Here is a 20,000-nt window from a genome sequence, read left to right on the forward strand (position 1 = left end):
TTGCTCACCTGTGTCTGCTGCGGGATGTTCAGAAAGTTGTTGTCCCGTGATCCGATGCTGACAAACCTGTTGGGAGCTGGGGCCCCTGACGTGGAATAAGCTGCAGACAGACACAGAAAAGAGAAATGGTCAAACCATTTCAGCACAAACCACAGCCTGTGTTCAATAAAAATAAATTACGGAGCATTGTACTTAAGTTTCATAATTTCAGAAAATACTGCAAAGAAAATACTGCTTTAAGCTCTCATCCTGACATCACACGTAGAGTTGTTACTGTAAATCCCCCTACGCATCATAGAGTAGGGCTACTGAACTGAGCCGGACTTCTCCAAACTATAACCCTGGTCCCAAAAAAGGTGCTATCTAGAACCAAAAAGGGTTCTTCTGCTGAGAACCCATTGAAGAAGCCCTTTTGGTTCCAGGTAGAAATATTTTCTACATGGAGTAGAACCCTTTCCAGAGAGGGATCTACATGGAACCCAAAATAGTTCTACCTGGAATCAAAAAGGGTTCTAGCTGGAACCAAAATGTGTCCAAGCTGGAACCAAAATGTGTCCTTCTATGGGGACAGATGCAGAACCCTTTTGGAACCCTCATGTTTGAGAATCAGTAACATAGATAAAATACATAACAGACTGAGACATTGATTGAGGGGGTTGAACATTTTTTATAAAACAAAACAAAATACAAAAATCTGAAATATAAAAAAGAGAAGGAAAAAGAAAGAAAAGTGCTCCGTCCAGTGCCCCTCCTGTCATAGGTGAGAAACGTTTTGGCAGACACGCCCCATGGACACACCCATTCAGTCTAAAACTGCACATACATAAGCAGAACTCCAATTCTGACCTTCATAGCAACAACACCACCAACTCAGTAAAAAAAAAAAATAATCTATTCAACTAAAAAGTAAAATATAACTCCAAATATTATTTTCATGTTTGGATATTTTCTGGGGAAATGGCAGAATAACTGGAGCATGATGTTTTGGAGTCCACAAACTGCCCTAAATATGTGCCACTAGTAAAAAAAAGAAGAAAGAAAGTGATTGAGAGTGAGCAATTGACAAAAAGGAAATGGATCAAACTCCATTTCTATTTTAGACTACTTCCGATCTCAACTGACATCTCGGGGGCTGGCCATATGAGATAAATATAACATATAAACGGAGGAAAACCAGGATGGCAATCTGCTGCGTCAACATCTGTGAGGGCAGAGGCACAGGTGTATCGAGGAAGGGTTAGTGTTATTCAAGTCAGGGCTCAGGATGGGCGTTCTAAGAGAAAGAGGATGGGCCTAATATAGAGCCCTGGAGGACACCACAAAAGGGTCATCAGAGGAGAATGGTGACAGGCTTCTGTCATAACTCTAGGGTCGGTATGATCCCAGACGGTGAAGGAGGTGAGCTGGCTGTTGGGGGGGGGGGGAGTATTTACTATGGGAGTGGGCAGAGGATGGATGGCCAAGGCCCTAAAGATACAGAGGGGGAGCTCCAGTAAAAAAAGAAAAATGTTGGGTGATTTTGGTTTTGACTTGGTCTGTGGGGTCACTTACACGGAGATGTGGGCGAGGTCAGTCCGCCGTCGGGAGGCGTGCTGCTGGATTTAGAGTCGGACATGGGGAGGGGCACTGGGCGGGCCACTGGGGGAGGTGGAGGCAGCAAGAAGGAGCCCGGCATTTTGCTCTGGCCGCTCCCGTTTGGCTGCGGACAACACAAACAGGGTCAGGAGGGCGACATGTGACAACCCGCACACGGCATGAGAGGACGCAGGTCCAAAAAAGATCCATGATGGGTGGTGGGAGAAGTGGGGGTGTTGGAAACAACAGCCAAACGAATGATGTATGTGCATTGCGTCATTTATGGAGGTGTACAAAATAATAATCACCACAAGGGTTGATAGGGGATTTGGAGCYGAGGGGAGTTCTSGGGTGGTCCATGGTGGAGGGGTGAGTGGGAGGGGGMMYYYYSKKKYTTMGMMGMMGGGMTTMMRCKWWAKKWMGSKAKKAAWRKAAAKKWMGGYAAAARACTCTACTAAGAAAACKRGACACCAACAACACGCYAAATAATAATTACAATAAAAACGGAAGACAGAACATGTATGCTCGATTGAAATGTGCTGTGATTGTAGGCTTTCGTGCTGATGATTACATAATCTGAGGGGGTGGGCGGAGCAAAAGAAAAAAGGGAACCTTAGGGTCTGGAAGAGCACAGGACAAGGAAAAAAGATTAAGTACAGAAAACCCTGGACCAACAGGAAATTGTCAATAGTAGTATTTTGCTTTCTCTCCTCACTTGTGCAAAAGTTTGGCAATTGGTTTAAGTAAAAAAAAAAAAAAGTATCAAAGTCAACCCTGTTTCCTTACCTTGCATACTACATAACTTAAAGGTTTTCATGTTTTTCACTGTTACAGTTTCACTCCTCTATCATCATACTGTATCTATCCTTAACAGCAAATGGTGTCCGCAAGTGATGAAACACAAACAAACCTGTGGTCTCTATCTCAGTACTGTACTCAGTGTAGTGTTTACACACGGAAACACAGTACATGTCTATAGAGTGTTAGGAATCACCAATCACTAAACTTCATTTAGTCATGCTTGTGTCGTTTGCATGGCCACACATCAGATGTTCGTGGAATTCTATTCTTACTGCATTCATTGGTCTTTTGTTGTGCACATGTGTGATTATATTAGTGTACAAGTGGTTGGTGTCACTCAGCCCCTGAACTCTCCTCTTACATCAAAACTCACCTGGCCGCCAGACTGTCCCGAGCCATCAGCYCAGACAAACTGCACAAATTCCTTCAGGGGGTCCTGTCCAGGATGGTGGTGGTAGCGAATGGTGGGGTGGGTGAAGTACGGGCTGGACTGCTGGATGATGGAGGGGGAGGGGAAGTGCAGGGCAGAGGCTGAGGCACGGGGGCTCCCTGAGAAGAGACATACGTTAGTTAGATAGATGWAAGGAGGGAGAGTGAATAAGAGAGAAAKAMAGATTAACAGCGAGACATGTGGTTCAGCAGTGAACATTCAAAAGGGCTTTTAGTTTAAAACAGTCAACAGCGGCCACATCTTAAGACCCAGGGACAGGCACATTGAGTGACATCGGTCCAAATAGGAGTTTAATTTCATCAAATCATGATAGATTGAGGGTGAAAATGTATTACAAGAAAAAATGAGGCTTTACAGGAAATGCTTACACATAAACAAGCACACAAACGCAATGGTCTACATTACAAAAGCAGTTCCCAAACCACACAAAAAAATAAAAAGGACAAAGAGATCATTGAGCACTGTCTTAAATTAGAACGTCTTAATGCCTGTGCGTCTGTGTGCTGTTTTGTGGGTGTGATTCACAGGCGCCACAGCAATTTGGCATTTAAATAGGCAAGCTGCTTTCCAACGATCCTCTATGACAAGACTAATCTTTATGTWCACACTGTACGTGTGAGTTTATGTGCATGTGTTAGTGGTCTACACTTGGATGATATCTATTTGGTTGTGTGCAGGTGTGGGGGTTTAAATGTCCCAGTGTTGCTGCGTCTGTAAGGGAATACAGAAGCCCTCTTTTGTGCCTGCATGAGAGGGTGAGAAAGTATRTCGCTTTAAGTCACCCAGCCGAGCTGAATATGGAGACTGAGGTGTGAATGAACYTTTGAATGGGACACAAAGCCCTCTCTGTCAGATGTATATCCATTACCAAATCTCCTTGATTTGTATTAGCGGGGCYCACCCTCTCCCTTTTTCTTCTGGTGTGCCAGTCTACCCCCTTTAGTGTTGCCCCACCCGGCAGGGCCTCCAGCTGCCCGCGTGAGGCTGCCAACTCCAGTGTGTTACCCCCAGACAGGGCCCTGTGCCCCCCAGCCAAGCAGCACATCGCTCCCTGCCAGGATCCATGCTACCCCGGCGGAGCCGTCTCCCCCTCCTTAGTCCCCCTTAATCCCAATTAGGCTAGGCCCAAGCTCTCTCGGGGGGGGGGGCTATACCCCAACCCCCCCTACCCCTGGATCTACGACACAAAACAACCAAGAAAACACTTCACACAGGCAGGGAATGACATACAGATTGAAGGACAAAAGTACATACCCTGAGCAAAATAACATTTAAACTCAGTGTTCACAATTCTTGACATTTAATCCTACAAAAAATTCCCTGTCTTAGGTCAGTTAGGATCACCACTTTATTTTAAGAATGTGAAAAGTCAGAATAATAGTAGAGAGAATGTATTTCAGCTTTTATTTTTTTCATCACTTCCCAGTGGTCAGAAGTTTACATACACACTCAATTAGTATTGGTAGGATTGCCTTACATTGTTTAACTTGGGTCAAACGTTCAGATAGCCTTCCACAAGCTTCCCACAATAAGTTGGGTGAATTTTGGCCCATTCCTCCTGACAGAGCTGGGTGCAAATTGAGTCAGGTTGTTAGGCCTCCTTGTCGCTCGCACATGCCTTTTCAGTCTGCCCAAAAATTGCGTCATAGGATTGAAGTCAGGCTTTGTGATGGCCACTCCAATACCTGACTTGTGTCCTTAAGCCATTTTGCACAAACTTGGAAATATGCTTAGGGTTATTGTCCATTTGCGAAGACCCATGTTGGCAACCAAGCTTTCAACTTCCTGACTGATCTTGGAATATTGCTTCAAATATATTAAGTAACAATTTTCGCTGCCTCATTGATGCCATCTTATTTGTGAAGTGCACCAGTCCCTCCTGCAGCAAAGCACCCCCACCAAACACTGATGCCTGCCACCCCCGTACTTCACCGTCTGGATGGTGTTCTTCCGGCCTTCAAGCATCCCCCTTTTTCCTCTCATACATAAGCGCATGAGTCATTATGGCCAAGACAGTTCTATTTAGTGTTTCATCAGACCAGAACATTTCTCCAAAAAGTATGATATTTGTCCCCATGTGCAGTTGCAAACCGTAGTCTGGCTTTTTTTATGGCGGTTTTGGAGCAGTGGCTTCTTCCTTGCTGAGTGGACTTTCAGGTTCTGTCGATATAGGACTCGTTTTACTGTGGATATAGATACTTTGTACCTGTTTCCTCCAGCATCTTCACAAAGTCCTTTGCTGTTGTTCTTGGATTGATTTGCACTTTTCACACCAAAGTACGTTCATCTCTAGGAGACAGAACGCGTCTCCTTCCTGAGCGGTATGATGGCTGCGTGGTCCCATGGTGTTTAGACTTACTATTGTTTGTACAGATGAACGTGGTACCTTCAGGCATTTGGCAATTGCTCCAAAGGAAGAACCAGACTTGTTCCATGTAGGACCCTTTCAATAGAGGGGTCTATGTGGAACCAAAAAGGGTTCTCCTGTGGGTACAGCTTATGAACCCTTTTTTCTAAGAGTGTAGGAGGCAATCTCAGCATCTCTAAGGTAGATGTCAGTACATGGTGGTCAACCTGACTGCTTCTGATCAATTTAGGAACTTTTAGCTTTGAGTTGGGAGTTCAGATGCTCATTATCTATGGTGAGCTGTTCACCCTTCACAATGACTTGCTTTGAGCTCTTAAGAAATGACTTCAGAACTGGTGGTTCATAGTGATGATAAAATTGAGAATGCAAATGTCCCAGTTACAGCCCTGTGGCAACTGTTGATCTGATTTCATCATGAGATCTTTGTCGATGCCCCCAGGGGGTTGAAATAACCACGGGCTCACACAATGACCATGTTCCACTGCCAGACACAATAACAGTAAGCTCTTCACACACTCCCTGGGTTCCCCGACCATAGGCGTCTCAGTCAGAGAGAGAGAGAAGAAAGAGAGGAGAAGAAAGAGGTTGATGACAAAATAATTGATGGTGAACGGCATAAGCCTAAAGCATTTTAAGGGAAAATGGCAAGACATTGTCAGCCATGAGCAGAAATACTCAACAGAACAAGAACAAATGTCTTCTCTAAAAATACAGGACTCATGAGAATGTAGGGCTGTACACCAAGTTTCTATCAGGCTAGGTATAATAACGTATTGAAGCCAATAAATCATGTGCCCATCATGAACTAACTACATGTACCGGTTGTAAGACCATAGTTGTGGGTTGGGGCAGTGTGGCTCGGGGAGGTAATGATCAGGGAAGGTGGTGGTCAGAGAAATGGAGGCTCTTCACCCAGTCACCCAAGCACCCAACCACAGACTGACAGAGACTGATCTCTTTACAGGGTACAGGAAGGAACAACTGTATGTTATACTCTAGCCTAATTTGCATTTGGAAAGTATTCAGACCTCTTCCCTTTTTCCTCATTTTGTTACGTTACAGCCTTATTTTTCTCATCAATCTACACACAATACCCCATAATGACAAAACAAAAACTGTTTAAATTTTTTTTTTTTTTAAATAAACTATGAGGTTTTGCTATGATCCTTTGCTATGAGACTCGAAATTGAGCTCAAGTGCATCCTGTTTCCATTGATCATCCTTGAGATGTTTCTACATCTTGATTGGAGTCCAACTGTGGTAAATTCAATTGATTGGACATGATTTGGAAAGGCACATATTTGTCTATATAAGGTCCCACAGATGACAGTACATGTCAGAGCATGCACTGAGGTCGAAGGAATTGTCCGTAGAGCTCCGAGACAGTATTGTGTCGAGGCATAGATCTATGGAAGGGTACCAAAACATTTCTGCAGCATTGAAGGTCGCCAAGAACACAGTGGCCTCCATCATTCTTAAATGGAAGAAGTTTGTAACCACCAAGAGTCTTCCTAGAGCTGGCTGCCATGCCAAACTGAGCAATCGGGGGAGAAGGGCCTTGGTCAGGGAGGTCACTGAGAACTCGATGGTCACTCTGACAGAGCTCCAGAAGTCCTCTGTGGATATGGGAGAACCTTCCAGAAGGACAACCATCTCTGCAGCACTCCACCAATCAGGCCTTTATGGTAGATTGGCCAGACAGAAGCCACTCCTCAGTATAAGGCACATGGCAGCCTGCTTGGAGTTTGCCAAAAGGCACCTTAAGGACTCTCAAACCATGAGAAATAAGATTCTCTGGTCTGATGAAACCAAGATTGAACTCTTTGGCCTGAATGCCAAGCGTCACATCTGGAGGAAACCTGACACTGTCCCTACGGTGAACCATGGTGGTGGCAGCATCATGCTGTGGGGATGTTTTTCAGTGGCAGGGACTGGGAGATTAGTCAGGATTGAGGTAAAGAAGAACGGAGCAAAGTACAGAGAGATCCTTGATGAAAACCTTGCTCCAGGACTCGTGCTCAGGACCTGGGGTGAAGGTTCGCCTTCCAACAGGACAACGACCCTAATCACACAGCCAAGACAACGCGGGAGTGGCTTCGGGACAAGGCTCCTGAATGTCCTTGAGTGGCCCAGCCAGAGCCCGGGCTTGAACCCAATCGGACATCTCTGGAGAGACCTGAAAATAGTTGTGCAGCGACGCTCCCCATCCAACCTGACAGAGCTTGAGAGGATCTGCAGAGAATGGGAGAAACTCCCCAAATACAGGTGTTCCAAGCTTGTAGCGTCATACCAAAGAAGACTTGAGGATGTAATTGCCGCCAAAGGTGCTTCAACAAAGTACTGAGTAAAGGGTTTGAATACTTATGTAAATATGATATTCCAGTTTTCTTTTATATGTGCAAACATTTCTAAAAACCATTTTTTTCTTTGTCATCATGGGGTATTGTGTGTAGATTGATGATGGGGAAAAACCATTGAATCCATTTTAGAATAAGGCTGTAACGTAACAAAATGTGGAAAAAGTCAAGGGGGTCTGAATACTTTCCGAATGCACTGTATATTCTGTGCCTCAGGTTTCTTTCAAAAACATAGCTCTACTACCGTTGTCCCTCACAGGGTGGGACAGCAGAGCCTTCCCCTACGGACACCACTCACTGCCACCCCTCCACTGGGTCTGGGTCAGGGGATGAGGGATGGGCAGGGGGTTGGGAGGGCTGTCAGGGGGGTCTCACCTGGTCTCACTCCCGCCAGCATTGGCAGCGGGTGGTGGGTGAACGCCATGCGAGGCGACCTCGTCTGCTGCGACAGGGCGCTGAAATCGAATTTCCCCGGCTTCTTAAGAGAACCAGGCGAGGAGAGTCCTGGCAAAAATGGGATCAACAAAATGGCAGAACAGAGACGTGGGTTTAATGAACAGGCTGGTGGCTATTTGCTCTATCAAATCAACTTAACTGTAGACTTAAATTTAGACTCAAGACTTCTACTTAAAAAAATGTAATGGGTTTTATTAATTGTGATCTACTGAAATCAATGGATCGATTGATTACACCGATGGATCAACCTCTCTCTCTCCATATCTCTCTGTTAGTGTACGGTCTCTGTGCTGTAGCATATCAGAACCAGGGTAGAGTAAAGGGGTCCAGGGGGGAGGGAGTTGTTTTTAAGCGGCGCAGGATGGGGTGGGGGGTTCAGAGGAAGGCTTGGGGCACAGTGTCAGAGGGGAGAGAGAGAGCTGGGAAATGCAATGGCATTATAATTGCTGCCACCATTGGAGTATATGAGCGAAAGACAGGATTCTGATCACTGGCATTCTACTGTGCCTTGCTATGGTAACTGGTCCTCTGCGTGGAGTCCATGAGCAAGCATCCAGTTCCCAACCTCACCATTGGTAGTGCTTGTCTCAGGGTATAGYAAAATKAAATAAAAAACCACAACATCCCACCACCAATCCCACACCAGCAGTGATCTCAGCACCCAGCATCCCTATAGACAGCAGGACCTCCAGCTATATGACAACACTGTGAATACATCCTCCCTCCCACACACCCTACAGACTGCACTTGTTAACGTGCCTGTTTACAAGGAGTGTGATTTTGGACTGCTTCACAACTAGGCCAGAATGTGTTTCTGTGGCACATTGACTGGCCAGAATGTGTTTCTGTGGCACATTGACTGGCCAGAATGTGTTTCTGTGGCACATTGACTGTGTGTAGCTATATTCAGATATACTGTAGCTGCAGCCTGCCAACAGATATATCAATATGTCCTTTAATTTAGTGGCCTACTGCTTGTAAGTCAGTCTGTCAGATGTATGTAACTCTGGGCTGGTGGGAGGGAGACTCGGCTGCATTGTGTTAATGCATCTCCTACAGATATGGTAGATACAGAACACACACACACAAGCTGTTCAGTCAGGGTGGCAAGCAGACGGCCCAACGCCAATGAAGGATGGATGGAAAAGGGGAGAGAGAGTGAGAGAAAGTAAGGGAGTGGAAGAGTGACGGCATAGCCTCCACATATATTTAACAACATATCAATGTGTCCTCCTACTTCTATAAATGTCAGTTGAGGCTTCAGGACTATGAACTATTCCCCAGTTTGGTAAAAACAGGCACACTAAGTATAGGCCAGGCTTACCAACTGGCCCAGAAACATGGCCAAATGTGTATGAGCTACAGAGTAAAGAGACTGTTTTATGATCAAGGCCTCGTGAGGCAGGGTTTGAGGGAAATTATTTTGATGTATGGTAATCGGAACAGGCAATTTAGAATTGTAGGGTTTGTGACCATTGCCAAGTGGTGTGTTTGACCTCAGGGAGCCACGATATTCAAAGAATGAAATTAAGTATTGGAGAGAATAATTATCAAAATAAGAAATAAAAATACTTTTGCACTCAAACACACATTTTTCTACATGCTTGCATGTCCTGAGTCACAAACATATACTGCACAGTTTGTGACATTATGTGCATACACACACACACACGCACACAAAAACTATTTTTAACAAATTCACAAACAGAAAAAAAACTCTGACTAGCAAGAAGTCCCATAAACGACTAAACGACACATATTCACACAAATAAAACAAACACATCAAATAAAAAGGGGATAGTTTCAGTACGGCCCTGGGAGATGCTGAAATAGCTTTTACAAGCTGAGCATATAAACTCTAACGAGGCAGCCGTTCTGAAATACGTTTTTGAAGTGTTACTTCGGGAAACATTTGATCACAACAATTACCCACAATGCTTCTGACTGCAGCGTTGCAGCTGGGCCTGCGTGGGCATTGGTAAGTATAGAAATGGGTAGGCGGGCACGTATGTTCTGCTAGGCAGGAATGTGTGACACCAAGTGGGAGTGGGGAGTGTGATGATCCATTTGGTGGCATGGTATTAATGATGATAAAAACACAGCATGGCACTCTGGCACTTTAAGAGGATTGGGACATAAAAAGGAATGTGTCTCACCCAGTGAACCGCTACTGGCTATATGAGACAAATGTTCAGGGTGGACATGCTGAATATAAACCACCAAGGCAAATGTGATGTCTAGGTGAAGAGCTGGGCTGGAGGACAAGGCCAAGATGCCCAAGGAAAGATTTGCATGTTAGAGTTAACAGAAGTTACTCTGATCTCTCTCTTTCAGTTTCTGTTTCTCTCTGAATGTGTGTGTGTTGTGTGTGTGTGTGTGTGTGTGTGTGTGTGTGTGTGTGTGTTGTGTGTGTGTGTGTGTGTGTCCTTGCACTCGTTTGTATGCGGAGCGAGCACAATCGATTGTTCTGCGCTATTCTCAGACCAACTCCTGGCACATGTCTTGGGCAGACTGGCAGCCAATCAACTGCTCCCATGACCTTCCAGCCTCTCCACACTAACAAGCTGACTGCCACAAAAAACCGGACCCCCCCCCCACCACCCACAACCAGGAAGAAGAACACTGACATACAACACATATACATACCGCTCACCCCATCAACACGATGCACGTCATCAATAACACAATGTTCCCTACCACACATATCTCCTTCAACAGCTATCTCAGACCAATACGTTGACTACAGTACAGTGATGGGCTGAGCTTGCAATGAAGTGAGAGAGGAAAGGAAACAACCAATGAAAATGCATAGAGGCGTATCAATGTCCCCTCAGCAAGCAATGGAGACAGCATAGCAGGAGACAGCAAAAGTAATGATGAATTACAGATCACCTCATATGCCTCAGAGCCTTCCATTCAGGTAGTGAATCACCTTTGGAGGGGAGCTGAGACCCCTCCCCTTCTCCCCCTCCTCCCCCTACACCACCACCACCACCAGAACAGATGTCTGCTGTAACCCAGTAGCTCCCATGCTGTTACACATGGAAGCACCATCTGGACCGAAACGCTGCTACTCTCCAGATTGGGGATGTGTGTTGTGTGTGTGTGTGTGTGTGTGTGTGTGTGTGTGTGTGTGTGTGTGTATGGAATATTTTAGAGACAGACGGTGCCTTGTGCCTTGACGGTACACCTGAGTGCATTTAGTCTTGTTTGTTTGTGTTGTATTTCTCTTCCTGTCTTGCCTGTTGGAGGAGGTGTCCACTGTTGAGTGGAGGCTATGACAGATGGGGGGGCACAGAACAGCACCGCCTCAGTAACTGACTGGGTGAAGCATCTCACAGCAACTCAACAGGAGACAGGGCCTCATTCTAGAATCTCTACCCACTCTCACATGGCTATACCACTGATGCATGTGTTGCTGACTAAATTACTAAATGGCTGCAATTCAAAACTCTTTTGCAATGTAAATGAACTGAAATTAGAGTTTTGAATGAGCGAATGCAAAAAGAGTACAAATAATACATTGAAATCAATTAAATCAATGAACAGTAGGTTACAGTTTCTTGGCAGCCTGAATCAGAAAATATTCAACCCTAATCAAGCCCTCTACCTTAAACAAGTGGACACAGTGTTTGAGAGATAGTAATAGACTTGGTGAAGCTACTGGGTTACCAAAAGGCTTTGGTAATTCCACAAACCACAACAGATATCTGGGAGAGAAACAAGAACAACCCAACAGCAGCAGAGAGGAGAGGGATAGAGAGAGGGATGGAGAGGGACAGAGAGAGGGATGGAGAGGGACAGAGAGAGGGATGGAGAGAGGAATGGAGAAAGTGATGGAGAGAGGGATGGAGAGAGGGACGGAGAGAGGAATGGAGAGAGGGACGGAGAGAGGGACGGAGAGAACACTCTCGCTAGGAAGTGTGGAAAAATAGACAAGCAGAGAGACAGAGAGATGCATAGAGTACAAGTTGAGGGTGGCATGAGTTAATGTACAGTATAGATTATAATACGTATATATGAGTGCAATGTTTTCTAACCATGGTAAGGGAACTGCACGCCATCGTTTTCATGCTTTATCTTCCTCTCTTGCACACTGGCCAAATGGTGCTGCACTGGAAGTCCAAACAGGAGAGAAGGGCACAGTTAACAACGTAGGAGGGGGAATTAGCAGGGTGGAACYTTAACCACAATCCACTCAGTTGATGACATGAGAGCTAAGTACAGGATGATTGACATGTAATGAAATAAGAACAGWGGCACAATTAGGAATATTATGTTGTTATAARGTGTTTGTAAATMAARTGCYTCCWTATWGAGGCCACATTAAAMKAGACACATTTTACAAATACATTCACTGCTCTCCRTCCACCTTTCCCATTGGCCACCAATAGAATAGGAGGCTTCTGTGAGGGTTGGGGATGGAAAGGGATGCATACATTACATTCATTCATGAACATGATCTATTATAGAATTGAATTGATAATTGATAGAAGATATTAACTATACTAAAGGGGACATTATTCAGGTTGAATATGAGGTGAGGGATACAGGCACATGGGAGGGAGTGGTGATGCTGTGCTGTGATGCTGAACACACAACAGAGGAGTTGGAGGGTAAAACCATAAGGAGACAGGGAGGTTTGGAGGGTGCAGCTTAGAGGATAGAGAGTCTATGGGAGTCTGTGTAGAGTCACAACTTTGAAAGGATTTGTGATTTCAAGAAAGGGGGAGGATTTTGTAGAGATATTTTCTTGGAAAATATTATGCCGAAAGCTATCCACATTATATCTTTAATACAAAGCTTTTCATAGAGGCTTAAGTCTAGACTGTATCACAACCGGCAGTGATTGGGAGTCCCATAGGGCGGCACACAATTGGCCCAGAGTCGTCCGGGTTTGGCCGATGTAAATAAGAATTTGTTCTTAACCGACTTGCCTAGTTAAATAAAGGTTAAATAAAATAATAATTTTAAAAAGTCAAGTCAAGTCTGTCAGCAGGCTCTGTGACTCACATATCACATCACACACACATCACCCAGTCAAAGAACCTCTAACCAGAGAATGTGACATCCACTGGAGACCTTTTGCCTCTTGTTGGCCGTCATTGTAAATAACAATTTGTTCTTAATTGACTTGCCTGGTTAAATAAAGGTAACAAAAATAAAATACAATCAAGGAGCCTGAATCTAATACTTTTTTTACTGAGCACAGAGCCGAGCACCAGACACACTGGCATACTACTACTGCAGAGCACACTGAAAGTATTTAGAAAAAGGTGTAAACACAGGCCTACAGAACAGGTGGATAGGAGGAGGAGGGGGAGGGAAGGAGAGGAGTGAGGGTAGAGGGAYGAAAACAGGTCTGACAGACAGTAGGGGGATAAAGTACCATAAAGCACAGCAGGAGGTGTTAGATGGGGTGGGGGGGTTATGGGGGTATCTAACCTGCGTCCACATCGTTGGGCCAGCCACTGGACTGGGAGCTGCTGCCGGCCGCAGGGGAGCGGCCCGAGTAGAAGACATCGTCCACCGGGCTCTCCATCTCACTGTCGTCAATGGACTTGCGCTTGTTGGAGCTGGAGAGAGGGAGAGAGAAAGCGACTTAATGGGTGTGGAGGCAGGAATATTATTTACTTGGGAGACAAAGTACAGTCTGCTGAGAGACAGATAAGTGCAGCTAGCGGCTTTATTCAACATGCTTTATCTGAACATGGCCATGTTTGTTACAGTCCCTCAGATTAGATTGTGTACCTAGACCGGGGTAGGCAACTCTGGTCCTGTTTTTGATTTAACCCACCTGGAAGACCAGGTGTGTTGAATTTAGGCAATCATTGAACTGATCAATTAGCTCAGTTGGTCAGATGTGGTGCCTAGTTGGAACAAAATCCTGCAGTACCTGTGGCACTCCAGGAACAGGGTTGCCTACCCCTGGCTTAGACTAAAGTATTGTAGAGCGTAAGTGTATGTACAGTGAGTGAGAGTGTTCCTTGGATTCAAGTCCATACGAGACCTGTAAAAACATAGGTCCTTTAATGCACAATGTTTCAGTGGATCCAAATAAAGAATTGTATGTGTTTTTGGCTGTCCGTCTGGCTGAGTCTGAATGGGTCTATATTAAAGTAGTGTCAGGGGAAATATAGTGGAGTGAATATAACTACCTCCGTGGGAGACTTGCATAAAGCTCCATTTCAGTCCTGTAGCGTGAGAGAGAGAGAAACAGTGAGACAGAGAGAAGGAGAGAGAGCGATAGAAGGAGAGAGAGAGATAGAAGGAGAGAGAGAGTGAGTGAGGAAAGGGGAAAAAAAGAGACAGAAAAAACACAGACAGACAGTTTGACGGATAGGTGGAAAAAACACCAGATGAAGAAAGTTTCACAGAGAAGAGAGGGGAGAGAGAGGAAGGAGAAGAAAGGTCCCATCACGCAATCATAGCAGAGTGAGGAAAGCATTCACAAAGGTTAGACAGCATAGACTGAAGCGTACAGAAGCTAGTATTAGTAGGCTACAAAATAATCAGGTAATGTGTGTGTTTGTACCTGGTGGAGGGGGTGGAYGTGATGGAGCGGCGTCCCAGGGCCACCTGGTTGATATTGTAGTAGCCAGGACTCTCCAGGTCGGCCAGGGAGAAGTTGGGGCCGGACGCTGTGGCCACTGGAGCTAAAGCACACACACAGATACATGTGACTCTTACACAACTCTTTAAACAGAGAGTATAGTAGGAAAATGCATGTGAGAACCTTGAGGTTTGTGTGTACTGGTGAGTGTGTAGTGAGAGTGACAGTGAGAGTGACAGTGACAGAGAGGAGAGGCAGTGACTCACTTTGTGACACTCGGACCAGCTCGGCCACGTTCCACACCCCTGAAGTCACAAAGCAGTCCTGGAAACTCAAAGTGCCCGGTAAACAGAGATAGAGCCAATGAGGATGATGAGAAGATGCTAGGCACACACACACACACACACACACCACACACACACACACACACACACACACACACACACACACACACACACACACACACACACACACACACACACACACACACACACACACACACACACACACACACACACACACACACACACACACACACACACACCACACAGAGGGAGCATAGAAAAACAGATAAACCACAGTGGAAAGCAACTAGCATGTGTTTTCTATAAGATAGGAAATGGCTTTGGTTGGACGTATCACGCACTTATCAAAAGCCCTATGGACAGGTACTCACGTCATGACTGCTTCAAGTCAAGCATGTCAAAACACTGTCCAGCAGGAGGCCTTAATGTGCTCCACAGATTGTGCCCTGTATGAGTTGTATACACACCATGCATACACACACACACACACTGTTTACATGGTGTCCAGTGGGCATCCAGTATGTCAGAGCTTGTTGCAACGTGTATGATGTCATTACTGCTATAGATTGTGGATTGTATTTGTGTGTTTAAGCTTTCTAAGAGCTCTAGTGTATGCTGTGTGTACAGGCCCTGGCAGTGGGCAGTGTATAGAGTGACCAAGGCTCTCTATCTAAGGCTATGGTYTAGTGTTTCCTGCTCCTGGGGAACTAGCACTACACACCTGATTCCACTAATCAACTCATCATCAAACCTTTAGTTACTGGAATCGGGTGTGTAGTGCTAGGTCAAAATGTGCCCCCGTTGGCTCCCCAGGAGCATGACTAAGAAACAGTGCTTTAGTGTGTAGTGTAGAGTCTATAGTGTCCGCTCAGTCTATAGGTCCCTGGCCGGGTGTAAAGGAATGTGTATAGACCCATATTGTGTATACACACCCATATAATGTGTATACACCCATACACCAACCCTTATTGGTACCAGCTAGAACCCTTTTGAGTTCCATGTACAGTTGAACCCTCCGTAGAAAGGGTTCTACCTGGTACCAAAAGGGTTCTACCTGCAATAAAAAAAAAATCTTCAAAGGGTTCTGCTATGGGGACAGCCGAAGAACCCTTTAAGGTTCTAAATAGCACCTTTTTGTGTAAGAGTGTAGGATGTCCAGGTTCTCCATGGTTAGTGGTGCTCCTACTCCACACCCTCTCATCAGCCTGCCTCAGCCTGGGTTAACCGCAGCGGGGCCGGCTGTATGAGGTCAGAGCTCCAGTCGGCAGCACGGCCATGTGGTTCCCATCTTCCAATAACGTCAGGGTGATTTATGAGTGGGGTGCCACACTCACAGCCAGGCCCAGCAACATCAGCTCGCCTTACTATAATAAACCCAGGCCCAACTCCACTGGGACACACAATAACACTCTATACTGGCCTGTGTGTGTGTGTGGGTGCATGTGTGTGTGTGTGTATTTGGGTGTGTGTGAAAGTGTTTAAACATGCATCTGCATGTATAAATGACAGTGTATATGTTCAAACTGTGAACTCACCATTGGGTGGTGGCTTGATGTCTGTGTCTCCTTGCTGGTTTGAGCTGTCTGATTGTCCGGATTCTGTGGAAAAGAGACAGAGAGACAGAGAGAGAGAGACAGAGAGAGAGAGAGAGAAAGCGAGAGAGAGAGAGATGGTGGAGAGAGGTGGAGGTTAGGCAGGAGACAGATGCCTGGACGGTACCCAAGGTGAGGGGGCAGTGGGCGGAGGACGGCATAGGAACACWTTGGAAAGTATTTTAAAACCCCTTCTTTCCAGAGGCAGAATTGGGTCTTAGATTAAAGGTTGGCTATTTCCGCTCAGGTTTAACATTAGAGTCATGAAATGGCCAAATCAAACACCAAAGACTTTACTTCCAAGGCAATTCACAGTAGAGAATCACTACTAAATTACCCAACGATACTTGGTCATCCAAAGTATCAAAGAGGAATGCGTTTGGGTTCCAGTTTGAAGAGATAAACGACTGTGTGTTTGTGACATTATTTGCCCCATTGTAATCTCTGTACTCCTTCCTTTCTCTTTTTCTCTCTCTCCCTTACTCTCCCCACTCTCTTCTTAGCATCCCTCTCTCTCAGTCCCAGGGAGCCACAGTGAAACATTCACACACACACACACACACACACACACACACACACACACACCACACACACACACACACACACACACACACACACACACACACCACACACACACACACACACACACACACACACACACACACACACACACACACACACAGGGAGTCCTGTTTGAGTGCAGGCTGTTGGCACAGTGTGGCAGGTGAAGTTCCCATGTAACCCCAGCTTGCAGCCTCTCTCTCCCTCCACACTGATGACTAGTGTAAGCTGAGGAGTGTAAATGTGAAGCCCGGGTCCGCGAGGCGTCATTGGGACTGCGTCTCACTCAGCTCTTTACCTTAACGACTGTGCACAGAGAGGCCTGTGCTAGTTTGGTTTGGCCCCGCTTGGTGCCATTCTTTCTCTGCTGCGTAATGCAACCTTGAAGAGCTTTATGGTTGGATCATATATACCATTCAAGCCAATTACCCCCACAGCACTGTATGGTTTAAGGCAGTGTGGGCCAAGTATCCCCATTACCCCTACTACTAGGCCCCTCCCTCCCTCCGCTCCATCTAAGCCCATCAGCATCCTCATCTTGGGGAGGCTAGTCCTGCCGCACCATTCACCCCACCGCTAAAGACGAGAAAACCAAAACAAAAGGACAGAATCGCCATATCACTTTGGTCTAAAAGGAGTCTCTTTTTCCCTCTCCCTGAATGGAGTCTCAGTCCCTCTCTCGCTTTTTCTCTCTACTCTCTCTGCTTCTCCCTCKCTCARGCTGTCGCTCTGTGGAATCCTGGCACCCATTTTAGCATTTGGCAGCCATCTTAGCTTTGGCGGTACCWATACATTCCTGSTAGTTGATYGCGCACCCACACTCGCTAGCACACACACTCTCACACAGACCCACACAGACCCAGTGGTATGAAAGATAAAAGATCTACAGAGGATATACACTGCAAATGGAGTGAAAATAAAACCACCGGGGTGTTTGTCTCCAGTCTTTGTCTGCCGTGCTYCTGGACCTCTGCAAGCTGCTAAATGAAAAGCTAGACTGGACGACGGCAGCAGAGCCGCACTGACAAATCATCAAGGAAAATAGGAGGAAACATAAGGAAAAGATCCAGACAGAGACCATTATTACATTCCWGTAAGAGGTAAATAAGGTGAACTAGAGTGCAAGCCAACATTTCAACTGTAGGATGGTGTATAAGGGGATCATCTAAGTCTGTTGAGGCCCTTCATTTAGAAAATAATACAACCTCATTTGGGCATACTTTCACTATGTAAAAACATCTTAATATGCAATTGAACTTGAACCTATATATTATGGACCTCCTTTTTTGAAACAGTAAAACAAAGAGTCTGGGTCATCATCACAACAATGAGGATACCCCTCCATTCAGATGTTTAATGAGAGGGTGAGCTGAGCTGTCACAGCGGTCACACTGACTCTGATAGAACCTGACAGCCCAGATCTGCCTCATTCATTCTCCTCAGACACACCATCTGTGATCAATACAGCTCTACACCTGCGGGCCACCTGGGGACTATACACCCAATCAGACTGGGGCCAGGGTGTTTCCTAACTACTCACCTGGCCAGGGAAAACCCTGGATCCTTGTTATGGTCTATAGTTAAGAGTTTTTCCTTGTCAGGTCATGTGGTCAGGAAAAACTGTCCTTAAATCAGACCACTGTTAGATCACCAGTCTAATCTAACTGAGGCCCCCTGGWGGTCTGGTGGAGTGTTAACAGCTTCAGTTAAATTCTAATAGCTGCTGTCTACTGTAGCCTACGGTATATGAACCTCCAATCCTACTGCATGGCACATTTGCAGGGCTTGTTTCCTGGTGCTGGAGTGTGTTGGAGGGCCCAGGGTGCTGGAGAGGAACAAAGGGAGGATGATGAAGGGATGAACAGGGGATGAACAGGAGAGAGCTCATCAAACAGAGAGGAGATGCTCTGAAACAATGGAGAGGCTGCCCATTATTAGTGCTTCTGCTCTACAAGCCAACAGGGCTGGGAGGAGAATCACTGCCACCACGCCGCTTATCACCACGCTACCATTCCCAGGGTTACACACACACCAGCCCTACACTGCTCATCCTTATCTCCAGCACACAGTCACCCCAAGGGCCTCTGTACACATTCTGGAGAGATAATGCATCACACACACTCCATTAGACAGCCATACAGTACATACACATTAACAGACTCACGCCAATCACATTCATACACACTACATACATTTGTCACTAAGTCTCCTCATCATACAGTACATATACACTAAGTGTACAAAACATTAGAAAGACCTGGGTGAAAGGTGAAGGTGAAAGCTATGATCCCTTATTGATGTCACTTGTTAACTCCACTTCAATCAGTGTTGATGAGGGGGAGGAGACAGGTTAAAGAATCATTTTTAAGCCTTGAGACATGGATTGTGTATGTGTGTCATTCAGAGGGTGAATGGGCAACACAAAAGATTTAAGTGCCTTTGAACAGAGTATGGTAGTAGGTGCCAGGCGCACCAGTTTGTATCTAGAACTGCAACACTGCTGGGGTTTTCACACTCAACAGTTTCCCGTGTGTATCAAGAATGGTCCACCACCCAAAGGATATCTAGTCAACTTGACCCAACTGTGGGAAGCATTGGAGTCAACATGGGCCAGCATCCCTGTGGACATCTTTCGCCACCTTGTAGAGTCCATGCCCTGACGAATTGAGGCTATTCTGAGGGCAAAAGGGGGTGCAACTCAATATTAGGAAGGTGATCCTAATGTTTTGTACACTCAGTGTACTGACATTCTGGCTACAACACTTAAATACATTTAAAACACTATACCCCATAGACTGAGGAAATTACTATTACTGAACGTAGGCCTACACACAGAAGTAGAATGAATAGAAAGGGCGTCCCCATTCAAGACATTGATGACATAATGGGTGGACTAACGGTCATWGCGAGTGTACCCATAGGAGCAAAGCAGGAAATAAAAGCAGGAAGTGTACCCATCAATCTGTGCTGTGATTTGTTGA

The 20,000-nt window shown here is 45.7% G+C and overlaps 1 protein-coding gene across 7 annotated transcripts in view; it reads right to left on the bottom strand.

The window, feature by feature from the left end:
• Positions 1–20,000, bottom strand: part of nfixb (nuclear factor I/Xb) — a 147,815-nt gene that overhangs the window by 7,835 nt on the left and 119,980 nt on the right. For 6 of the 7 annotated variants that reach the window (XM_070439177.1, XM_070439174.1, XM_070439172.1 and 3 more), the window contains one exon: positions 16,370–16,464. In XM_070439177.1, coding sequence (XP_070295278.1) covers positions 16,385–16,464 — 80 coding nt within the window. In that variant the 3' untranslated portion in view covers positions 16,370–16,384. Of the gene's footprint in view, positions 1–8; positions 101–1,551; positions 1,700–2,749; positions 2,926–7,927; positions 8,057–12,048; positions 12,124–13,453; positions 13,585–14,166; positions 14,203–14,543; positions 14,665–14,827; positions 14,906–16,369; positions 16,465–20,000 lie in introns of those variants that run through there. The other variant, XM_070439178.1, reaches the window with a different exon arrangement.

This window comes from Salvelinus sp. IW2-2015, unplaced genomic scaffold, assembly GCF_002910315.2.
Source record: "Salvelinus sp. IW2-2015 unplaced genomic scaffold, ASM291031v2 Un_scaffold1461, whole genome shotgun sequence".
Classification (NCBI taxonomy): domain Eukaryota; kingdom Metazoa; phylum Chordata; class Actinopteri; order Salmoniformes; family Salmonidae; genus Salvelinus; species Salvelinus sp. IW2-2015.